This window comes from Vanacampus margaritifer, chromosome 8, assembly GCF_051991255.1.
Source record: "Vanacampus margaritifer isolate UIUO_Vmar chromosome 8, RoL_Vmar_1.0, whole genome shotgun sequence".
Lineage (NCBI taxonomy): Eukaryota > Metazoa > Chordata > Actinopteri > Syngnathiformes > Syngnathidae > Vanacampus > Vanacampus margaritifer.
Window position 1 is genome coordinate 6,110,155 of NC_135439.1, and position 24,200 is coordinate 6,134,354.

The following is a 24,200-nucleotide window of genomic DNA, read 5'->3' on the forward strand; positions in this document are numbered from 1 at the left end:
TTTTTGCAGAATTGTTGAAAGTTTTAATTTATAGAACAAGTCGTTAACTGTTCAGCGAGGAAGACACAAAACATCCGGTGTTCTACACAAGATTACGATGGTGGTAAAAAGAACAGAAATGTCGCGACAACAATTACACAAAGTTATGGCATTTTTGTGTGGCGAGTGATGTAAGATGGTGAAAAGTGATGCTCTGTTAGCATTGCATGCAGCCGTTCTCCCACAAAATCATTTTAAATCCATAGCGATGAAGCGCCATTTCGTCACCAAAAAACAAGTCCTTTTTTCCGTCCCCTTTTCTTGTCCCTCCTTGAGAGACCTACCGTTATTAAAAATGGGAGTCCACAAAATGAAAGGTGCAACGGAAGAGCTTTTTGTTAAGCGTTGAGAGCTTTGGCTACATCTGTGAAGACCAAGCGACTGGGTCTCTGGGTGGTCCCCTGCGAGGTTCGGAGAGTCTGTGAAAGATGAGCCATGACTTAAAAACGTCCAAAAATGTCCATGACTTGCATCTAATTCAAATGCATTAAAGTAACTCCATTGAATTGAATTACTGGGGTTTGAAAAATGTTGGGGTCCAGGAGAGAAATTTTTTCCAATGATTCCCCCTCATAATCCTTGCCATAGGAATTTAAAAGTTGCTAATTTTCAAGAAAAATGTGATGATGTTATAATAATGAACTGCTATCTTTTAGAGGGAAAAAAAGGCAAAATATTACGCCTTTTATTCTGGAAAAGGCATCTTCAGTCTCTTACTAAGGAAGCGTGAACATTTTCGATTTGATCATATCTTCTCTAAAAAAAAAAAAAAATATATATAAATTATATTTATGTAGAGATGTCAGATTTATGTGATGGTACGTCCCAATAGATCAAAGTTAAGGCGATGGAGGAGGAATTGGTATATTACACAGAAAGGGGCATGAGGAAGAGGAAAGAAATGATGTAAGCAGAAGAAGCAAATCTATGTGTTATGATTAGGATATCATTTGTGTTTTGTAAATAGAATAAAATGTTTATTATACAGATAAAAACAAATGATTGTTTTTTTTGGGGGGGGGGGGGTGAGTAGTAGGTTTAAAAGGAGTGACAAACAAGTGATACTTTACCATGTTTGCCTTTTATCATCATGCCTTTGTCAAAACTTTAAAGAAATAAAAAACATGTAAGGTCAAACCACATGTTGCTAAAAATGAAGCACAGCAGGTTGTGGCCTGTGCATAAAACATACAATCAAAATATTACGCAATATTCTACAATGATACTCGACTTCTTTTAAAAGTCTTGCTTTGTTGTTTTGATGACCCATTTTAGATCAATCATGCTGATACAGTAAACCGGTAGAAAGTAAAAGTTACACATCTTTTATCATAATGAATTTATTTAGGATTAAATAAGTATTTAATAAAAAATATTAAAACGTTTTTTAATATAAATAAAATAATAATAGTATCATTTATAAATTATTTTAAATATTTTGTGTTTGATTTAATATGAAGCTCATTCACTGCCATTGATGGCTAAAAACGTCAAAAATTCATTTGAACTATTCCTATTAGTTTAACATTTTCTTTCCCTCTTTTGTTAACAAGAGTATGAAAAGCTAGAATTGTTTTATTGTACATTTACAACAGATATGAATTTGTGATTAATTGTGAGTTAACTAGTGAAGTCATATGATTAATTACAATTAAAAACGTTAATTGCCTGTCGCCCCTAATTTTTAATAATCTTTTTTTTTAATGAATTTATGGCAGTGAATGAGTTAAATTATTGTATTTATAATCTAACAATGAATTATCATTTTCCCCCCAATAAGATTACAATTGTTACACTAATCTATCAGTATCTTGTAATATATAACATTTCCTAATGAGAACAATTAGAAAATTTAAATAAATAAATAAATAAAATGAACCTTTTTTTTAGGCAAAATCAAAGAAAGAACAGAGCGAGCCGTACTTTGCTCTAATTTTAGAGCCTCAGTGTTGAGACAGCCATGCTAACCAGTACTCCACTAACTAGTAACTACAACTAACAAACGAAGCAGCCCCCCCAGGTTTGTTCTGTACAGCCTCGGTGGAGCTTAATTTAAAGTCATCATAGCCTTGCTAAAACAATGAAACTAACAGTGGTGGAAGACTTTGGCACACTTTTGCATAAACAGTGCATTTGGCAGATTTGCCGTCTTTTGTTTTGGTATACTTTGCTTACCTTAGCATTGGGACCAGCGAGCGTGCCATCCCGGCCGTGGTCCAGCAGCTCCTGTTCCAGCAGGTCGTCTTGTTCTTCGGCCGGGTCGAAGTTGTACATGGGCATGAGCTGGTGCCGGAGCTTCTCCAAACTGCCGCCGACAAAATAATAAGGAACATTTTAACTCTTTGACTGCCAAAAACGTTATATAACGTTTAGTAAAATCCTATGGAGGAGTGCCAAAGACGTTAAAAGACGTTTTTTTTCAAAACAGAGGTGAAACTAACCATTTTCTATTGTTGATTACTGAAAAACGGAATAAGGTAGAAACAAACTTTTTTTTCTGATGAAAGATGAGAGTCCAATCTTTCATTTGGTAGTATGTGTGTTTCCATAGTTCAAACACATAATTTTCTGTGGACCTTGAAAGATCAGTCAAAAATGCTTAAATCGGCTGGCACCCACGGCATCCCTTTTATGAAAACGTCTGGCAGTCAAAGAGTTAAGATACGGTTTGTGAATAGACAAACATAAGAGCGGGGTGACCTCAGTTTATGGTTTCGTGTTAGTTGTTATTTGTTATCATGTGATGCCTTAAACCCGACCTACCGCTTCCTTTTCCGAATGTACAGCATCTATGACGGAAAAAGAGTGAAGAAAGCACATTACAAACAGAAACACTTTTAGGTGACGTTCGAATGAAATTCTTTGTGAAGGTCTTACGACAGCCAGCGCCAGGCCGATGAGGGTGATGATGCCAAACGGCACCAGCAGCATTCCCATCCCCGAGCTCTCGATCACCGCCTCCGGGAATGCGGTGACGCTGGTGTTGAGGCTGCTCTCGTTGGCCTGGATGGTGAGGGTCATGAGCGTCACCCTGGACGTGACGTTGTCGCTCATCGCGTTGGCGGAGGCCGGCAGGGGGACGGCGGCCACGGTTGGGGATAGAAACGTGGTTTTGGTTTCAGGCAGGGCCATGGTCGGCTGTTTCAACTGGGTCTTGTGTGTGGAGTTAAATATATTGTGTGTGTGGTCTCATTGCTGATGTCGCTGTCTTCATGCTTGAAATGATGATGGCTTGGCCATGTGATCTTGAAGATGAGCTGCAACACAACAAACAACACTAATTGGTTCAGAAATCAATCATTTTCTATAGCGCATGTTATTATTGGGATTAAGCAAATGGAACAGTTCAAGCTACAACGATTCAAAGAAAAGAAAAGCACAACAGTCGAGCATTGATGGGCGCCTTTTTTGTGAGAAAAGCGCTACTGATTGAGGCGCAGGCAAAACTGGCTGACTGGACTGGTCGCCATGACTGGACAGGTTGTGAGTAGACTGGTCGCCATGACTGGACAGGACGTGAGTAGATTGGTCGACATGACTGGAACGAGCGTGACGTAAGCAGGACCTGATTTGCCTTGCCTCGACTTGACGTGGAGTGACTATGACTTGACTAAGGCTATGGCTTCTTGGCTGTGACGAGGACGACTTGGCTGCGACGAGGACGGCTTGGCTGCGACGAGGACGGCTTGGCTGCGACGAGGACGGCTTGGCTGCGACGAGGACGGCTTGGCTGCGACGAGGACGACTTGGCTGCGACGAGGACGTCTTGGCTGCGACGAGGACGGCTTGGCTGCGACGAGGACGACTTGGCTGCGACGAGGACGGCTTGGCTGCGACGAGGACGGCTTGGCTGCGACGAGGACGGCTTGGCTGCGACGAGGACGTCTTGGCTGCGACGAGGACGACTTGGCTGCGACGAGGACGTCTTGGCTGCGACGAGGACGGCTTGGCTGCGACGAGGACGACTTGGCTGTGACGAGGACGCCTTGGCTCTGACAAGGACAACTTGGCTGCGATGAGAATGACTTGGCTGCGACGAGGACAACTTGGCTGTGACGAGGACGGCTTGGCTGTGACGAGGACAACTTGGCTGCGATGAGAATGACTTGGCTGCGACGAGGACAACTTGGCTGTGACGAGGACGGTTTGGCTGCGACGAGGACGACTTGGATGTGACAATGGCTACTTGGCTGTGATAATGGCTACTTACAAAACAGACAAAAACAACAAGGACACCCATAACAAACAAAAACCCAACCCTCACAAAACCGAAATATGACAAATATATCTAAATACAAATATTTCAATTTGGGAGCTTCTAATGATCAAATGAGCCGAAAAAGCCCAGGCAGCAACTCAAACCAGAAGTCTCAAGCATAAACCACATTCGGGTCACAGGTGAGCTGGAGCCTACACCAACTAAAATTTGGCAACAAGCGGGTACACATCCAGGACTGATTGTCAGTCGGCAAATCAATTTACTTTACCCACTTGTCTTTGTCCGTGCCGTGGATCAGCCAGAGTCGATCCTAGCTGACTTTTGGTGAGAAAAGTTGGTTAAACGCCCTTCAAGTCAAATTATTAGCTTGATTTTTTTTTTTTTTTTTTAATAAAAGACATGTAGCAAATTTACATCAGATGATGTCATGTAACAATAAGGGTAGCGAGGACGTCATAGCTTATGACATCATCTCAAAGTCTCAGTAACAAACCTCTTAAGATGATGTCACAGAATCCAACTAGGAAGCTCTCACCTAGATGGTCCTTTTGGAGGTTTTGGCAACAGGAGCTTTAAGAGCAAGAAAAGTTTGGTTAGTCATTGATGTGTTTTCGCTACAGAAAGAAACATGCATCCCTGTCATTTCTCTTGATATCGGAGATATGGCGTAAAGAGAAACGTCCGTCTTAAATCGTCCCGTCTGTTGATTGAGCTGCGGGACCACTACAGCGATTATTCTGTAGTGTGGACTGTGTGAAGAATGATTTTTTTTTTTTCACTGCTTAATCTGCTCAGAAAATTTATGGACATGTTCAAAATTTTCTTGAGACAAGAAAAACCATTATGACTGTTTAGAGAATGTTTAGGAAACACTGCGACCTTGAATGAATCCTGACGTAAAATCAAAATTTGTTAGCGTCACAAGCGTTTCTTCATCCCTCAGTGGGATGCGGGCTTAATGTTTACCCTGGATCTAATCTGGACTCGGACCTTTGTGACTCGGATTTGTTTCAAACTTTTGTTATTTGAATTTAGACTCGGTAAAGTTGATTACTACTACTACTACTCTTTGTATTTTCCGGCAGTTTGGCTGGCTCATGGCAGGGTGCTTGCTGCCTGTCACAGGTACGTTTTCATATTACAACCGAGATCAACATCTGGTTTGGGGTAGAAGACACATTATTGACGGTAGACTGTCCTCAACAAAACAGATGTCTGGTGGAAATCCCTCTTATCACTCCAAAAGACAGGATAATTCAACAACGGATAATTCGACATTTGATGACTTCAATTGTTGTGTGTACCGCACTAAATATTAAATAGCTTTAATATTTACGATTGTCTACCCCAGAGTGTGATGTGAGCCGATCACCAAGGAAAATCTCTTAAAACACCTCCTCAGGATGATCTTTTACAGACATCTTATAATTAGGTCTTTGCCGACTTTGATCGTAGGGTACGTGTCCCCTACTTACGTTTCTTTTTAGGAGAAATTTCGACAGCCGAGAGTAAACAAAAAGATGACAAAAAGGACTGATTTGAATGCATGAGTTTGACAAATGTAGTATATTGTAGCGCCAACAAGGATGTGGTTGGTAGGTGTTGAGAGCAGGATGTGGGCAGCGAAAGGCACAGGGAGGAAGCATCATAACGAAGCAGATACAAATCTTAAGGAATAAGCACCACCCGCCCAAACTGTTAACTGTGGAGGAAATGTGCTTTTCCAGCCAGCTCAAATGCCAAACTGTCAACTCTCCACCCCCACACACACACACACACACACACGCAAGTTCTATAAATACCTACTGCCTCCAAGTTTCGGCATGTTCCATTGACTTTTAATTGGGGTTCCAGAACATGAAATGGATTGTTCTTTTCTTTGCGTTCATGTTTTAAGCAAGGGGTCAGATCATCCCTCTCTCTCTTTTGTCCATCCCGTCTGCTTTTAATTGTGAACATGTGCAAGGCAAGCAAAACGGCCAATGAAAACCAAATGTCGGCGAGCACGCAACATTCTGCTATGACGGGTGATTATTTTTGTGTACGATGAGTCCACGTCTGCTCCCGCCTAACCCGAGGTGCATACGTACCTGGAGTGTATAACATGCTTGGATTCTCATTGGGAGAGGGGACATTGAAGTCAATGTCCCGCCCCTCCTCCCTTTAGCAATGCGGGTCCCGCACAGCCTGTTTACATTGAAAAGCAGCCATTTTCTCACGGGACGGGCGGCCCGCGCCGACGTAAGCCTGTCCCGGCAGCCTCCGTAGGGTCCCACACGCGTCCTCCGACGGCCTCAGAGGACCAGTACCCCACCCCCCTCCCTTTTGTATTCTCTTTTTCTTGACACGAGAGAGAGGCTGCGAGAAGGATGCTGCGAAGGGAGCAGGGAAAACACGTCCCCGCCCTCTTGCTCTCCCGGCAACCCGATTGGTGGAACGGCTTGAAAATGTAAGCCGTGGTTGGCTGGCTAAAATGCCCGTCTGACTTTGTAAGGGATGAGGATGGGATTTAACGGCTCGGCGCACAAGATGCACAAACCGTCAGGCCCATGGAAACTGCATCCGGGTGGCAAAGGCCGAGGACGTTAACCCCGCGGTGGCCTCTATATGGTCTGTTCTCTGGTGTTTAAAACACTTTATTTGCTTCTTCAGAATCACTCCATTGTTACAAAAATGTAACAGAATAATGAAAATGAGGTGTTGTATATGGCTAAACATTTTGTACACATCAATATTATGATAAGTCTCTTAAAACTTTCTTTAATTTTATATGTCCCAACCCCATTTAGATGTATGGGATTTGGCATGTCCCACATATTACATAATACTAAATTTAAAATAAAGTTTTTAATATCCACATTTTATAAACGAGTCATAACGATCATGCATATGACATTTTCTTGATAATTTTGAACATGTTTTACCTTCATAATCAATGGTTTCATCACCGTCTTTATCCACCATAAATATCAGTATCTGGAAATATTAAACATAGCGTGTGTGGATATAAGCTTTTTTTTTCTTACCTTTTCCATATATTTCATTATGTCATTCTTACTTGAGTGTATTCCAGTCAATATGTCCCTTGGTTTCTTTGCCAAAAGACTTTAAAGGCAGCTTGCAGTTCGACATCTTGGTTCTTAGTTCTCTCGCGGTACCGCGACATCAAGCTCAGGAAGCCGTTACAATTGAAGACACCTCAACCTGAAATGTCAATGAAATCAGAAAGTTGCATGAGCATTGAGCACACATGGTAAATATCAGTTCAGACAAAATGTGCAGGAATGACAAAATTAAGGCTCTAAGCTGTGGTCTAAAAAAAACTGAAATAAAATGATATCGTTTAAAATATGGAAAACATCATAATAAGCAGTTCTGAAAATGAATGGATGGATATTTAATTTCAGATTTCCCAATTTATCTTGGCTGGTTATTTGAATAGAAACAGGCACATGATCAATCACATCACAGAATAAGAAGTAGATATCTTATATATTATATGCATTATAGGTGAAGTTTGATAAATCTCCAGTCAAAGGCAAGAAATCATTTTTTTTTGCCTGAACAAGAGTTGGCAAAGTACAGTGATCAAAACAGGGCAAATATTCTTGTTAACTGGAAAAATAAACAAACTCTGAATATCGACCAATGGTCTAACCTCCTCATAAATCACATTTTAATGTAAAAAATATCTGCCTCAAATAAAAACCAAATATCAAAATTTATAGAAACATGGTCTACGTATTTAGAATTTTTTAACCTAATTCTGGTTACTTAATTCTGTCTGTTAGCGAGAGCCACCACATCGTGATAACTTACAGTGATGTTTCTGCATTTGGCAATTTATTATTATATTATATTATTAGTATGGGATTTTTTTTAATGGGCTTTAGGTGAACTGATGAATACACACACGCTCGCACGCACACATACTCACCCACATACAAAATATATATATATATATATATATATATATATATATATATATATATATATATATATATATATATATATATATATATATATATATATATGTGTGTATATGTATATATATGCATATATATTTAAAAAAAAAAAATTATTAAATTTTTTTAATTTGTTTGTTTTTTTTTTTTTTTTTAAAAGGAGAGCAATGATGATGTCAAATCGAATGAACAATACTGAGCTCTCCTGAAAAAAAAAAAAAAAAAAAAAACAGGGCACGTTTGGTAAAATACTGCCACCTAGTGGTCCATGTGGAGACTTGCAGTCATCAGAAAGGAACAAAATTAAAACTACTGAGTGAATGTTATGGTATTGCTAGTACTATATTTGGAGGTGTTTCTCAATACAAATGAGGCTAGACAGGCACACGCGTGGCAGATTGGAACAGGTGGAATTTATCAACACACATTACTAATTGGTGTGTGCACAACATTTGATAAATACTGGTTTATTTATTTTTTACTTAACACACATATTAAATTTCAGTCGCACAGACAGCCAAAGTCTTTAATACTTTCCAAAAGCAAACGACTATGATTACGTCATCTTCTCAAACTATTTGTCAACGGTCCGAGAGCAATGAGTGATGCAATGAATAAAACAATAAGATGACCAGGATGTATGCATATGTCTGATGGGCTCGAGAGGACATCAAAGACCCCCTGAATCAAGAATTAAGCCCATTTTAATGAGAAGAAGTGCCATTGAAAAGTGCTTATGGCAAACTATACCGTAGTCATTGAATTGTAAACTAACTAAAAGTTATGCTATGTAATTGTAATTAAGTCAAAGGATAATTTGTGTTGATTTAAACCTTTTTTTTGTGCTCAGCTTTTTGCTCACCGCCTTTGTCCACATCTTCGACCATTTGGCCAAGTTTTTGCGTTGTCGAGTTGATTTCCATTCAACTGATCAGCCGCTCTAGTTTCTTGGTCTTCATGTCTCCGTTTCCTTCTTCGTCGAACATCTCAAACACTTCTTTGCACTCCAAAATCTGCTCTGGGCTTAATTATTGGTGGCTGCGAAGGAAAACATATTATTCATTATTTCACAAATTAAAAAGATTTCAAGTATTATTTATGGCTTGTATACTCTCAAACTTTTAACATTTCATTGCAAATAAACACCATTTTCCTTATATGTGTTGTCAAAAAAGACTGCAAGTTTTCCCCACTTTCCCAGCCTGCTCTGCCATATCTTCAATGCACTCTTGGACGGATTATTTCAGGAACTGTCAGATGCTCAAGGTATTGTGAGCAGGCACGTCATGGTGAAGCAACCACAACGTGTCCTGCAAAAACTCTTGCCGCTTTTCGACCACTGAACAGAACAAAAACGCATTCGGATCTCTTTGTAGGTTATCTGGCCCAAATTGTCCTAGCTTGGGTTTCAAATATATCTTTAGTGACACCAGACTTTGAACATTTTTGACACGCCTTTTATCCTAATCATATTTACTAAGTAAAACGGGGAAAATATACTTTAATTTATTCATCTTTTAATCATAAAAAACTTTAGATTTAAAATAAAACGGATTACGCTGTGTTCAGAGTTGCCTAAAAATTCATGTTACGTCACGGTCGTCACCAACGTAGGAACGGAAATCCGTCGTAAACTGAGGACTCCCTTTAAACATTCAGCCTCCAAATGTAACAATATTTAGACTACTTGAGGAGTTTGTGTAAATAAAACGGTGTCAGTGTGTTCCACAATAAGTATTATTGTCATAATTGTAGCAACCGCGGTGAAGGCTGGTTACTTTGCTTGCTGCAGCGTGGGGTTTCCCAACGACGACTGCAGGGTCACCGCGCCCATCTCGACGTTCGATGGCCGGGCGAGAGTGCTTCTTCATCGGCAAAGGGCACGCGTTCGACTCGGCATAGTGGCGAGGGGACGGTATGTTGTAGTGGTGAACAAGTGCTAACGAACTTTGAATCTTCTCCTTTTTTTTGGGTCTGCCTTTGTTCTGTACAAGGCCTGTGGGTGTGATTCCCCCCCTCTTTTCTCCCTCCTCCCTCCCTCATCTCCGGTTGGTCGACTGTTGGGCTCTCTGCTTCCTCGGCAAAGCGACGCTAGCTGGGGCTGGCTAATTCTTGAGCTAGCGGTGGGGGCTCTTCGCTGATTTTCGTGGGCTCGTCTCTTTTCCCGGTCAATGCCAAAAAACACATTGACTCAGGTAAGGTGACATATAGCGACCGTATTGCTGTTTTAATTACCCCCTAATCATCTTGCATGGGGTTGGGTATTGTGGCCGAATTAAGTCGCTCGGGGGTGGGGTAGCGCTAGCTTTTAGCCTCTTAGTCATTTAAGTCAGCTGCTGCTTTAACATAAGCGTCCAAAAGTAGGTACAAAGACCAATGTGGTCACATGATATATGAATATACATGTAAACGAATGGAGATTTCATATTTTCCACAATAGAGTGTACCGTTAACCAGCCCTGCTGGCTCGGTGTCACCCATGGCCGAACCGAGGGCTCGACATTCCGGCCTCCCCCTCCCTCTACACAGACTCTTATAAGAGCTACAAGAGTAATCCAAATTACGTTGAGTGAGATCTATTTCTACAATGTTGACTATTAAAAAACAATGTTGTTTGCTTGCAAATGCAGTGATTTGTGTGTGCGTGCGCGCGCATGTGCGTGTGTTCATGTATGTATTTTTTATGCACAGTTGGCGACGATCGAACCGGGTTGTGCTCGGGTAGTAGAAATAATACAGTATATTTCCGAATTAATTGTGTTTATTTGGTGGTAGTGGCTGCTATTTACGAGTAGTCAAAAGCTATGTATCACTAAAGATTTTTCGAGGCGTAATGAATGTGAGTTGCTGCGTTAACACCCTTTTTTTTTTGGTGCTGGAAGTTAGCTGCTGCAGCCCTGCACTTTTAAACACTGACATAAGTGCAAGTATTTTTCCAACTAAAAATGTTAAGAGGAAAAATATGCGGTGATGTGCCCCGCTTGGTGGAAGGCAAAGACAGGGCCGTATTCGCCGCCCAGCCCGACCGACCGACCGACCGACCTTGCACATTTCGAGAAGAGAACCGCAAATAAGCACCGCGACGGTGGTAATCGAATCAAATGGACGCCGTGTGCTTTAACGAGATTGTTTAGTGTGCAAGTAAGTGGATTTGTGCAGAGCCAGTGGCCTCGCCAGAACCCTTTCAAATAAGCGTCTCCTCCCTACACTAGCATTTACTGGCAAGTCCCTGTAATTGCGGAAGGACGGGAAACGATTATTATTATTATTTTGCAATACGTTCGATCTCAAACGGGTATTAAGTGTAAAAAAAACAACAACAACACAACGGTGAATCGTATGTCGATGTGAATTTTAACGATGGGAGCAGAATCTGCCGCTCTGCCCTGCCTGCAGGCCGACCCACTTAAAACGAGCTACATGCTAAGCTAACTAGCGGACAGACAGTCAGAGGGAAGGCAAGATGGCGTTGAGCTGCATCTTCTCTGATTGCACTGCAAGTCATACTACAACCGTGTGCCATCTAAAATACAGGGTCTTTTTTGCGAAATGCTCTCTAGTTTAGTAATGTGGTTCGCCTACTCTTGAAAAATTAGAATAGACCGCTATCCTGCAGGTATGCAAATACAATGCAAACAATCCCAGTTGTAGGTAAATCACTGTAGCGCACACCTCCGGGACCAGATCATATCAGTCGTTGTTTGGTTAACTGCAAGGAAATGAAAGCTATATATTTATTAAAAAAAAAAAAGAAAGTCGGTGCACAAACTGAGTATGTCTGAACTGAGATTGATTTTTAAAAAGAAAAATAAGGCCAAGTGGAAATGGTGTGATTGCTATATTATCATTGGCCAAATCCAGGCAATTGTCATAAGCAGGTTGAGTGTTAAAGAATTAAGATTCAAATCATCCTATTTATGAATGGAAAAACATATTTCCTTTGCCATGCTCGGCTTCGCCAGCTGTTTGTGTTAGCGGACATTGGATAGGATTACACACTCATTGACTGAGGATTTGAGCTCTTTGGGATTAAGGACTTTGCATGATGATATTACTGTTTATGATTCCCCCCCCCCCTCCCCTATCTGTGATCCAGCTTCAGCTCATTTAAACATTGTCATTGTTTAACACTCGGTGACATGACATTTGTAGCACCCAGTCACCGAGCAGACACTTTAAACTTGAGAGGCGATGGCAGAGCAGCCAGTGAGCTCCCAACTTCAGGCTGTTTACTAGTGCGCATTGTTTATCAGGCAGTCAGCTGACCCTGATCAGGCGCTTGGGAAAGGAGAAGTGATGAGGGAGAGGAAGTGCAAGCATCCAGAGGTCAATGGGGAAATAATATATGTACACAGAACTGTGCAGTCTTAGGCCACCACTTGTATTGGTTAATTATGTGACTTGTTTAACAACATTTATTTTTACATATAATTCAGTAAAGTCAAGTCTGAATAAAAGGGATATATATTTATTAGGGGCGTGCATCTCTCCGCATATGATTCGCGATACTTACAATATAATACGATTTTAAAGGATGTAACAATTTTACAATGTAAACGATTGGGTTCAATTTAGTGGGATTACGATTTCATATGGTACAGCTGTAGCTTTTGTCATGTTTATTAATACGCAACAACGTGCAAAAAGCTCTCAAAATATCCGAGATAATTACATTCAAAGAAACAACAAATCATCAGTAACGTCAAACCAATATATATATATATATAGTATATATCTTTCATTAGATGATTTGATTCTTGATACATGAAGTGCGATATGATTCAAGGATGCAACCATTTTAAAATCAGGCACTTTGGTTCGTCAAATTTTAATCGCTTTGTTGGTACGCCCCTATTTATAGGCTAAATATAAACACATGCACATGCAGTCAACATTTGATGTTTACACTAAGATTGTATTTACCAAGTTGCCTATGTGGATGAAAGCCTTCCGTTTTGTTTTTGTATATAACCTTGTATCATAAGTGCTTAGTTCCGAAAACAAGTGTCTTTCTTGTGAGCATTTTCCTTGGAATGAATCATCTTGCGCATAAATGTACACATTTGGGTTACATCTAAATCGTAAATCATAGACCCCACCCCACCCCCGTACTTTGGAGTCGACTTGATATCAAATATTTAATGGCGTGCCAGAGTATCGTTTTCAAGGTGATGAAAGTATTCCGTCATCAGTGCATAACACTACTTGGTAATCTCGTTCAATGACACAGTTTATTATACGATTAATGAGCCTAAGAGGATGATTGTTGGACAAAGGCCGACCAATCAGAGACTTAACACGGGCTACAAAGCTGTTAAATGTCTTCCTGAAATGCAACACTCAGAAACGCTACAGGTAAGGCGGCAGGTTGCTCAGTTATCGGTGGTTTGTTGTAATTGGGTGACTTTCTCCCCCCCCCCCCCCCTGTTAGCTGTGCAAGTTAAAGGAATTTGGATCTCATTTTGGTCATGCCTGGGTTTGTTATCTCTTTATTTGCTTTTTAGTTGGCTGAATTATGGAAGGAAGAGGGGGAAAAAAACACATAACTGCTAAGCGTAGGTGGTTGGGTGGATCCCAGGAAGAAACATTTTTTCTTTGGGATTCATGATCATTTTCACTTGTATTACTATTAACTTTGTGGATGAGTAATTTGTAATTTGGTGACCCAAATAGGTACATTTTGACCATGCTAAACTCATGTGTTGTCTATTGTTTTCTGGCTGTTGTCAGACTTGTCTGAACATAGAATAGAGACAAACAGTCCGGCCATTTTGGAAGACTTAAATGCCATCTACCTCCTAATGTACTTCTCTGTGAATAATTAATATGATCGATCCAAGCGTGCAAAATGTTGCTCTCAGTCACGTTGTTACCCGTGTTTATGTTGTGCTTAGTGCTACCTTGGCAAATGTGCCTCTTTATTGCTCCGAGTGGATCTCTTGGGTTGACTGTTCAATGCTGAGTTCCTCCTGTATTGCATATTAAAGGAGTCAAAAGCATCATGGGAATTACAGCCGGTTCCTTGTGTCTCCATATTAATAATATAAGAAGGTTATTGATTACTTGGCGAACATTGGGAGTATCCCTGGGATTGAGGTCAGATGGATGACGGCTACTTTTCCATACCGGTCGAACGACATGTCTCAAAACAGGATTTGTCCGGCTCGAGTGTCGGGATTATGCCGTGACATTCAGGCAGGGAAAGTAAGCTTGACCTGTGAACTGTACGCGTTGTCCTCGTATCAGCATCCTGGGCAAGTTAGGAGTTTGAGAGCCACTTTGCTTGACCGTGTTTACATATGAATTAATAGGCGATTTTTTTCCCCCCCCTTTTCTTTCGTAGATCAAGTGCCCCATTAGCTGGAGAGAGGTAACCCAAAAAGAAGACTAAAATGAGTGAACTGGACCAGTTACGCCAAGAGGCCGAGCAGCTCAAAAATCAAATCAGAGTAAGCCGATTACTTATTTTTGCTCTGTAACACTAATAAAGTGTGCACTGCCTGACTATGATTTGTTTTCTCCTTTTACAGGATGCCAGGAAAGCATGTGCAGACGCCACACTATCACAGGTAAACATCATCATCATCTCCACAGAACACATTTTTAACATGTTCAGCGATTTTGAAAAGACTTCACACATGACGAGGAAAAGTGACCGCTTGTGCTCACTTCCTTTACGCAGCACACCACGCGCACAACCCATATCTTCCCCCAAAAATCCTCATATTCGTCCCAGTTATTGTTCTGCGTGTAGCCAGCTTTAGAAAGAATGCGATACAGTTGAACAACCTCCCTGACCTGCTTAGCAGCACTCATCACCGGCCTGATCAATATTCCCTAAACTCACACTGGATTGCGTGTTGCCGCGCAGTTCAGCTCCACTCCATATTATTGATAGAGCGCCAAATGACAACAAAGGTTGGGTTCGGGACCCTGCTCATCATACATTACGAAAGGCAACAGAGCACGCCTGCAAGTGCATCAATGTTTAAAAATGAAAATAAAGTTGAATAGAATTAAAGATGTGTATTTCTGCTTTAAACCCATTAAGGCCTAAAGCGCCTGGAAAAACATGCCTCGAAAACCTATGGTGACTTCAGAACCGCTCCCGAAAAGCTGAATTTTTCCTGGAAATGCAATATTGCCAATGCTTACAAAATAATTGATCCTCATTGTTTACAAACATATTTCTTAACAATATGTCAACTGTCGACTGATTACACTGGTTCAAAGTCCTCCCCGCGCCTTCCATTTATTTCACAACTCCCGCAAATCTGCGTTAGCCACGAATGCTCAAATCAAATTCCAAGACATGCTGCGAGGCCCACGTCACTCTCGCGTGTATATTCTGATGCATTTCATTGGCGAAGAGACCAAGAACTGGCCTAAACAAAATGACATGTCCGTTCTCCCGGCTTTAAAGGTAGAAGAGCGCTAGAGCGCTACCGGCTCTAGTGGTAGAAATGCGGTAATGCGTACCCACCCGGCTTTTAATGGGTTAATAGATGACACAGTACCACGTTGCTATTTGTACACACATCTATTGTTATCATAGTTATTTTCCTCAAAGACAACAACAAAAAACAACTGTTTTGATTGATTTCGATTTTTGGAAACCACTGAGGACCAGATCAAAACGTTGTCCCGCCCTACCTTTATCCGCTTTTGTTAGCTCATAATCATCATTTGGCAAGTTTGTACTTTTATTCCCAGATCAAATCTTTTCCAAGTCTTTTTGATCTGAAAAAATGGTTTAAATCATAACCGAAGACAGGACTGTGGACTGAGGAGGTTGAATGAGTAGGTTTTGATCATAAAGAAATTATTTGAGCACAAATGTCATTTTTGAGCGTCTCCTGGGAGACATTAACGCTTAACGCGGTCTTGTATACTCGATATGATGTCACTTGCTGGACAATACAGTCGTCTCTGATTGGTCAGTCCTTAAAAGGCTGACGTAATGTCTGGATTTGTTGTCTACTAATTAGTTTAGTTAAGTGACATATTGTGTTGCCCCCCCCCTCTCACACACACACACACAACCTAACAATAGGAAATCCCATTTAATGGCCAACTTGAGAAAAATGCTGACCATTTCTGACAAAAGCGATGGTGTGTGTCCCCCCCCCCCCCTCTCTCTTTCTTTCTTTCAGATCACGGCTAACATTGACCCCGTCGGGCGAATTCAGATGCGTACAAGACGAACACTGAGGGGTCATCTGGCCAAGATCTATGCCATGCACTGGGGAACAGATTCCAGGTAAACATAGTGGTTTTACGTCCAATCTTTTATCAGGGATGTGATTTTTCCGCTAATTCGCGGAATTCCGCTTTTTTTATCTCCCCCCCCCCCCCCAAAAAAAAAAAAAAATATATATATATATATATATTTTTTTTATTTTTTATTTTTTTTGTAGTTCATTGTGTATGCACATGACTCCGACAGATAACATCTTCTGCTATAACAAAGACATTTGTGGTATGCTCTAATATGAGTTACTTTTCATTTGGTCATGATACAATTATTTGTTCATGAAATTTGAACTCTTCAACATTATTTATGTGTTAACTTAGTAATCACATTAGTTAGATATGATGATATTCTCAGTGATAGTTTTTAAAAGCAAAGGCAGTCCAATGTTTTTGAATGTGACTGATTTTGAGTTGACTAAAACTGCCATTTTATATGGGATAGTTCAATATACATTGAAAATTTATGCTGTTGTTTTGTCTATTTCTTTGTCATGCGAGTGCATTGAAAATACTTAAAAACACGGAAAACCCATGAGCTCCGGGGGGCTTCGCCCCCCTTGTCCCCCCACCAGGGCACTGCCCTGGACCTAGCTGGGTGCCAGCGGCCCCCAGAACCCCGGCTAAATTTTCAGATAATTTCACTTTGGTCAAATCACATCCCTGTTTTATGAATGCCATTAAATACTGTCGCTGTAACTAACAAAATGTATGACACGAGTGATGCGAGAGAAAAAAAGCTGCATTATTTCTATAAATGTCCTTTTCAGGCTTTTGGTCAGTGCTTCTCAGGATGGCAAACTAATTATTTGGGACAGCTATACTACAAATAAGGTAAGTCCAGCATACACAGCACAATACTGCACCAGGACTACACCTTTTGGAATAGTCATAGGAGAAATGTGTGTTTTTCAAACCTGTGCGGTCAACTCTCCGTTTGTAGGTCCACGCCATTCCACTTCGTTCTTCCTGGGTCATGACGTGCGCATACGCACCCTCAGGAAATTACGTGGCCTGCGGCGGCTTAGACAACATCTGCTCCATTTACAACCTGAAAACCCGCGAGGGCAACGTACGCGTGAGCCGCGAGCTCGCCGGACATACAGGTATTGGCTTGGCTTGTGTTGCGCAATCATTTCTGAAGGAAAAAAGCACATTCTTTACCAGAAGAAACTCGCAGAAAGCCACCACGCATAAATGTCACAAAAAGTGTGTCGAATAAAAGTAATGATTTTGTTTCAATTTATTCATGAATGTATTTAATGAGCGTTAAATCGGGGCTTATTTTGTTGAAGCCAAAAGTATTATACAGTATTCTGTTTGTATGAATGGCAACAAATGTTAACTTCCTTCTGCCATCGAGCGGAAGAGCCTTTAGTAGTTCTGCAGGCATCACTAGATGAACAAACGGTATTCGTAGTAAATAAATGATTATTGGACCAATTAAGTGCAATTTCCATATCTGCAGTGTTTGGGAATGGCGCAGTCGTCATGCGTACAATTCTTTGAAACCTATTTTAAATTACAACTCGCATAACCAACTCTTTTGATCCTTGTGGGTCAGATTAGCCCTTTACTAATTTTAAAGTAAAAAAATAAAAAAAAGGGTCAAGTCGTTTTCCGGTATGAAATGTCTTCTGTCCTGATTATAACCGAATGGCAACTCTTTAAACCAAGTTAGGCTGCAGCTCAAATTGACCCGTTATGAAATTTCTTCTGGTTGTCTTTCAAACTCATTAATTGTTCATAGCCTTGTGATTTCTCGATTTTAAGTCAGTGACCTCGAAAAGAGGCATCTTGTGATAACTTTTCAACATCGCACAATAAAAATGCTAATTTTACAGGACTCAATATCATGTGAAATGATTGTATTTTATAAGAACACTTTTCCAAACTATATTTTAGTGCAGTCAAGGAAAAAGGCAAATATTTAGACGACTGACCTGGCGTGTGCCTCCATTTTAGGATACCTTTCCTGCTGTCGTTTTCTTGATGACAACCAGATTGTTACAAGCTCGGGAGACACCACCTGGTAAGGAAAAGCAGATTGTTTTTGATTTTTCCCCAAACGCCGCGGCATACGAGTTGAACGTCTATTTGCCATTTGACAGTGCACTTTGGGACATTGAAACCGGCCAGCAGACAACCACGTTCGCCGGCCACACGGGCGACGTCATGAGCCTCTCACTGGCCCCGGATTCTCGATTATTTGTCTCCGGTGCCTGTGACGCTTCGGCCAAACTCTGGGATGTGCGAGAGGGCATGTGCAGACAGACCTTCACTGGCCATGAGTCCGACATCAATGCCATCTGTGTAAGTCGGCGTCCATTTTTAGATAAGAACCTTACAATGTTAGGAACCTATATACATTTCATGATGAACCTAAAATGTTATTTTATCTGTACAGGTGAGCTTAATTTGACTTTAAACTTATTATTACTAATATTTTAGTACTTTTTGCTCAACATGCTGTTGTCTAGCAAAGAACTAAACGGAAGTGATCCACCGTACCAATTGTGGATAGGAAGAATAGAGTTGTCATTATTTGAAGAAGAAAAAAAATGACTGCAAAACTGAAACACGTGCACCAATCATCAGCCAGTTACAACAGTTCGAAAGCATATGAGGGGTCACAGAAAGCATACAATTCATGTCATTGGAAACGGTCATGGATTAAACACCAGTTACAACTTTTGCTGTTAACTCTTTGACTGCCAGACGTTTTCAGAAACGGGTTGTCCCCAGTGCCAGCCGATTTTAAGCATTTTGACTGATCTTTCAAGGTCCATAGAAAATTATGTGTTTGGATTATGGAAAACATACTACCAAATGAAAGATTGGACTCTCATCTTTCATCAGAAAAAAAGTGTGTTTCTACCTTATTCCGTTCTTCAGTAATCAACAACAGAAAATGGTTAGTTTCACCTCTGTTTTGAAACAAACGTCTTTTAACGTCTTTGGCACTCCTCCATAGGATTTTACTAAACGTTATTTAACGTTTTTGGCAGTCAAAGAGTTAATCTCAAGCAAATTGTGCAAAAAGTACTAAAACATAGTAACAGTTAAGATTAGTGCATTCCGAAAGTTTAGACAAGGTCAAATTGAGCTGACCTGTCAAGGTTACAGCACATTTTAGATTCTTCCTGAATTTCCACCTAAAAGCTGAATATGCCTAACTTTTTGTGATTAGTGTATATTGTGATGTACCTAAATGTCTTCTAATGGATTCCAGTTCTTCCCCAATGGCAACGCCTTTGCCACCGGCTCGGACGATGCCACCTGCAGGCTGTTTGACCTGCGCGCCGATCAAGAATTGATGATCTACTCTCACGACAACATCATCTGCGGCATCACCTCCGTGGCGTTCTCCAAGAGCGGCCGTCTCCTCCTGGCCGGATATGACGATTTCAACTGCAACGTGTGGGACACACTAAAGGCCGACCGTGCCGGTGAGTCCAATCATCAATAACTGGTTTTTTTTTTTCTGTTTTCTAGAACTGAAAAGGGGGCTGGAAGACCCTTTTTTATGTATACGTAAAATAATTTATTTTCCGATTTTTCAGTAACCCCTAGGCGTTATTGTGACCCTTTTTTGGCTTTTTGTTGGTTCTGACCAAGCCATTTCAAAATAAAATGCTGCCCACGGGTTTTAAAGTAATACAAAAAATAACATTTTGATTAATATATTTTACAGTGGGGTGGGGGTGGGGGGTTGGGGCTTTCAATATTTCTATTCAACAAATATTACAGGACTTTTGATAAAATTCTAGGTAGGAAAGAATAGTGCATTATGACCTATTTTTTGTTTGTGTTGCTGCTATTAGCCCACTTACAGGACCGACCCGATCTCCCTATATGCTGTTGGGACTGTGGTCAGGCAGACCCCGGCTATATTTGCATACAAGCCATTTAAAAGTCAATGCTGTATAATATGTCAACTTTAAGTTTTTTTTTTTTTTTTTTTCCTCCCTTACCCTTCTAGGTGTGTTGGCTGGCCATGACAACCGCGTGAGCTGCCTGGGCGTGACTGATGATGGCATGGCAGTTGCCACAGGATCCTGGGACAGCTTCCTGAAGATCTGGAATTGAAGCCTGAAGGTTATTCCCCCCCCCCCCCCCCCAATTCACTAATATCAGAGTGCACGGTGACAGATGAAATGACAGCAGCTGCATTCTGCAATCAATCGCCGTGCTGTGAAACACATGCACTTGTCTCTCCAATAGATGCCCGTGTGTTAATTGTAACGACTTTATCAGTTCATCGCCGCTATTGTTCACATGCGTGAGTGTTTAAGAGTTTGTGGAGTCTTATTGGCTCCATTGGACGTTGTAGACAATTGTACTACTTTTGCTAAGTCCCTCTTGGAATTACTGTCTGTTATCAGATTAATAAATTGCTATTTGGAGGACTCTTAACAATTTTTTTTGCAAGTACAACCCCTCTCAAAAACTTTTTCAACACGAAACTGGGTGGACATATCTTATGTATCAGTGCCCGTAATTGAACAGGATATTTGCCATTTCGGTTGGGCGAATTCCCACGCTTGAATTCCTTCGTGTATTTGAGGCCATAACCATTAATTAAATAACTCATATAATTTGATAATAAACCAAAGTTGGAAGCAAATTCTCTGCCCTAAGGTTTCGCACCATTCGGTGTAGAAATAAGTTGGTGGCGAACCAGGATAGAAGAGTTCGCCCGTAAAAGAAATGTAAAGTTGAGCATCATTTTTCGTTTAACAAGGAAAATAAAGTGTGATGTATCTCAAGAGCACGTATAATCGCCAACATATTGATGAACTCTTTGCATTCAGTAAATATCTTCAACCCAATGTAGATGCCCTGTTCCACGTGTAGGTTAGTGATAGGCGTTAAGTTACAACTCGTTTGGGATCAAAACGTTGTCATTAACAGACCTGCACTATACGGATCAAAAAGCGGATTGTTTTTGTTTTACATTTTCCTCTGGTCTTTGCTCCTTAGATGTCCTTTTAACTCCAAAGCCGACTGGAAGACCATTAAAACTTCAGAATGTTCACAGCATCTTCTTCAACACTGTTTAAAACTGACTTGGACACCACAAAAAAATGTCGAAGGGAAAACCAAGCCTTTCCTACACAAAGAAGAGCACAATTGTCTTATCACCTAATTAAAGAAAGGATCTCCTGTGGTATCAAATCAGAAACTTGTGCATTCCTTCTCGGACCATTTCATGTTACCTTGAAAGAAAGAAAGAAAGAAAGAAAAAAAATCAACACTATCATCCCATTCAAATGTGTGTGTCTTGAAAGCAAATGTTGGAGTGTAATTGTACAAATTATTTAACTTTTTCTTCCTTTTTTTTTTTTTTTTTTAAAGAATTCTATTCCAACGATTTGTTACTCTCAATGGCTTTTTTTTTTTTGGGTGGGGGGTGGGGGGGTCGTATTTCTTTAGTGGTTTTAGACATGTTTGAATGACAGCTTGTCCTTTCTAATCCAGTTAAATCACGTATGAGCAACGAGAGAAAAACACGCAGAAGTTAAAAAAAATTAAAAAATAAAACGAAAAAAAAAAAAAGCTTGGATCATATTACACGAGCAGCTTTTCCAAAATGTCTGATGTATTTATATACTAGCTGTTTGTTTCTTTTGTTTTCTCATCACAGCCTTTTGCACATGAAGAAGCTTTGCCTCTCAACTAATACAATGTTAACTAACCAAGCACATGCTATAAGTTATGAATGCTCATTCCAGTACAAAAAGGAGTTCTTTTGAGTAACTTTGTCCAGTTATAAACCCCCTCCTCCTCCTTTCCCTAATTATTGTACATGCCTTTGACTTTGGGTGGGAAGAGACAGTGTAGCAAGGGCAGGTGCTGAGGTTATCTGGAGCAGTGGTTGGATTTTATGATACGGATTGGGGTGGGTGGGGGAGGATTATAGGGTCTTGTGTTTAGTATCCACTTTTTGAGTGAAACGCCTCACCTGACTAAATAGACACTTCCTTTGCTTGGGACTGCAGTTGCAACTCTGTGAATGAAATGTACAACAAAAAAAAATTAATGTCTGAAAAAAAATAGTCTGATGTTTTTAAGTTGAGACATTTGATTTTGTCTGACACGACTTAATTTAGATGTGCATGCTGTAGACTTGCTTTTCAGTGGTGCTAAAATAATAAAATGAGAGAAAAAAAAGTCGTAGATTTTTTTTTTTGCTGAAACGGAATTAACTTTTTTTGATTGAACCTAATCCAAGTCATTTTAGGGGTGCTGACTGCATACTAATAACTGGTAATGCTATGCACCAGAGTGAGCAAGAGACAGCATACCTAGGAGTGACAAATGTGCTTACCAGTCCCATTGATGCCAATTTTTAAGAATATAACAATCATTGTGATAATTCTATCCTTGGCAAGCATTTTCTCTCCTATTCACTCGATGGAACGAACACACACATACACACACACACACAGTGTCCACATTACACTTTTTTTCTATTTTCCTTTTGGTCTTAAAATGAAAAGGCATCTGAATGACAACATTTCACTGTATACAGAAGCACTTTTGTTAACGTGACATTCTCACTTTTTCTTTTCTCTGCAATGATGTACTTCAATAAATGTGATGATGTATTTTTGTGTGTGGCCACAAGTGAAAATGCGATTCAACTCCAGATGGATTTTCCTACTCCCCGCACCTTCTTTCCATGAATATACTAGAGCTCTGCACCCTTATGTAGCTTTCCACTTTTTTTTTTTTTGTATTTCCTTTCAGTCTGTTGGTGTTCCACGGTGAGCTGGATGCAAGATAGATACTGTACTAAAATGTACTGTTATTGATTGAAGATGTAATAAAAAGCTGTTTGAGAGTTATCTTGCAGTACTTGAGTCTGTTTTTGCACGTCCTTAATGCAAACAGTACCACTCACATTTTCTACCTACCTTTTGCTGCAAGTGAGTCCTGAAAAGCCCTGTGCAGTTTAAGTGTGTCATGTGAATAAGTCATTTTTAGAACTTAGTGAAGATCTAAAGCATTTGTTGTTTATTTAGCAATTATATGTTAGAAGTGCTTTACATTGATTTTGAAGAGTTTTTTTTTGTTTTTGTTTTGTTGTTGAAATATCCGGTTATTTATTTTCCTTACCATACCATTTGCTTGTCACTTGTTGGGCATGTTAAGACAACAGAGTCACTAAATGAACCTACAATCCTTGAGTGAAAATATTTGATGAGAGTGCATTAAATCTAATTCAATTTCAAATGAAGCAAAATAGGGGAGACAGGAAGGCCACAGTTTTGATTCGAATACAAAACAGAATTGTGATGCTGACGTGCTTGACTTACTAAACACTTCATACAGATAGACAATTTTATATATATATATATATATATATATACACAACATATATTAAGCGCTTATGCTATGAAACCAACATCGAAGAAGCTAGTGTATGTGCAATGTGGTATAAGAGCTGTTAAAAGATAAAACATCCTGGCCACCATATGAATCCAACACAATTTGATTGTTTTTGTTTACGAAACGTACAATGCAGGTGGTCGGCCATCTTGCTATCGTTTCAGAGGAGCGTAGCGTAGAGCTCTGTGGGCTGTACCATGTTGGGACACAAAAACGGGGGTGGTTCGATAATACACACCATTCAAACTAACATAACTAACTAAAATTATAAATCACATTCAGGGCAGCAACACTATTTAAGTTGACTAGAGTTTCAGTTAAAAAGGACCACT

At 40.2% G+C, this 24,200-nt stretch overlaps 4 protein-coding genes across 9 annotated transcripts in view; 1 reads left to right on the plus strand and 3 right to left on the minus strand.

Annotated features, from left to right (window-relative positions):
- Positions 1-3,171, minus strand: c8h3orf18 (chromosome 8 C3orf18 homolog). 3 transcript variants are annotated; one of them, XM_077574369.1, is made up of 5 exons: positions 2,917-3,171; positions 2,803-2,828; positions 2,215-2,344; positions 1,110-1,144; positions 1-458 (listed from the first exon to the last, which is right to left on the minus strand). In XM_077574369.1, the coding sequence occupies exons 1-4, from the start codon at positions 3,169-3,171 to the stop codon at positions 1,139-1,141; spliced, it is 417 nt and encodes a 138-aa protein (XP_077430495.1). In that variant the 3' UTR covers positions 1-458; positions 1,110-1,138. The 3 variants fall into 3 exon arrangements, with proteins under 3 accessions (XP_077430495.1, XP_077430494.1, XP_077430493.1); XM_077574368.1 differs by lacking the exon at positions 1,110-1,144; XM_077574367.1 differs by lacking the exons at positions 1-458; positions 1,110-1,144 and having other exon boundaries at positions 1,151-2,344.
- A 4,141-nt stretch (positions 3,172-7,312) lies between these two features.
- Positions 7,313-10,057, minus strand: LOC144056542 (calglandulin-like). The gene is given in 4 exon segments (XM_077573458.1): positions 7,313-7,360; positions 7,362-7,462; positions 9,086-9,246; positions 10,002-10,057. Coding segments are annotated over 4 exon segments (366 nt in total).
- gnb1b (guanine nucleotide binding protein (G protein), beta polypeptide 1b) lies at positions 9,903-23,324 on the plus strand. Of its 4 annotated transcripts, none has more exons than XM_077574362.1 (11): positions 9,903-10,138; positions 14,567-14,672; positions 14,754-14,792; positions 16,377-16,483; positions 17,244-17,307; positions 17,417-17,579; positions 18,439-18,505; positions 18,585-18,786; positions 19,706-19,922; positions 20,456-20,571; positions 21,457-23,324. In XM_077574362.1, exons 2-10 carry the CDS (start codon positions 14,616-14,618, stop codon positions 20,560-20,562), a joined length of 1,023 nt encoding a protein of 340 aa, XP_077430488.1. In that variant the 5' UTR covers positions 9,903-10,138; positions 14,567-14,615; the 3' UTR covers positions 20,563-20,571; positions 21,457-23,324. The 4 variants fall into 4 exon arrangements, with proteins under 4 accessions (XP_077430488.1, XP_077430487.1, XP_077430491.1 ...); XM_077574361.1 differs by lacking the exon at positions 9,903-10,138 and adding an exon at positions 10,270-10,418; XM_077574365.1 differs by lacking the exon at positions 9,903-10,138 and adding an exon at positions 11,342-11,364.
- The window catches only part of LOC144057099 (rho guanine nucleotide exchange factor 5), a 73,433-nt gene continuing 60,762 nt past the window's right edge, over positions 11,530-24,200 (minus strand). Inside the window, exon 13 of the mRNA XM_077574357.1 lies at positions 11,530-11,544. The gene's annotated coding sequence lies outside the window, so the exon portion shown is untranslated. The remainder of the gene's footprint in view (positions 11,545-24,200) is intronic.

Excerpts from the sequence above, each read along its gene's own strand:
- c8h3orf18 (XM_077574367.1), bottom strand. The coding sequence starts at position 3,171 with ATGGCCCTGCCTGAAACCAAAACCACGTTTCTATCCCCAACCGTGGCC. Across the intron at positions 2,829-2,916 it reads TCGGCCTGGCGCTGGCTGTC|ATGCTGTACATTCGGAAAAG; the intron begins GTAAGACCTTCA and ends TTTCCGTCATAG. Across the intron at positions 2,345-2,802 it reads TACATTCGGAAAAGGAAGCG|TTTGGAGAAGCTCCGGCACC; the intron begins GTAGGTCGGGTT and ends TGTCGGCGGCAG.
- gnb1b (XM_077574362.1), top strand. The coding sequence starts at position 14,616 with ATGAGTGAACTGGACCAGTTACGCCAAGAGGCCGAGCAGCTCAAAAAT. Across the intron at positions 14,793-16,376 it reads CAGACGCCACACTATCACAG|ATCACGGCTAACATTGACCC; the intron begins GTAAACATCATC and ends TCTTTCTTTCAG. Across the intron at positions 16,484-17,243 it reads CACTGGGGAACAGATTCCAG|GCTTTTGGTCAGTGCTTCTC; the intron begins GTAAACATAGTG and ends TGTCCTTTTCAG.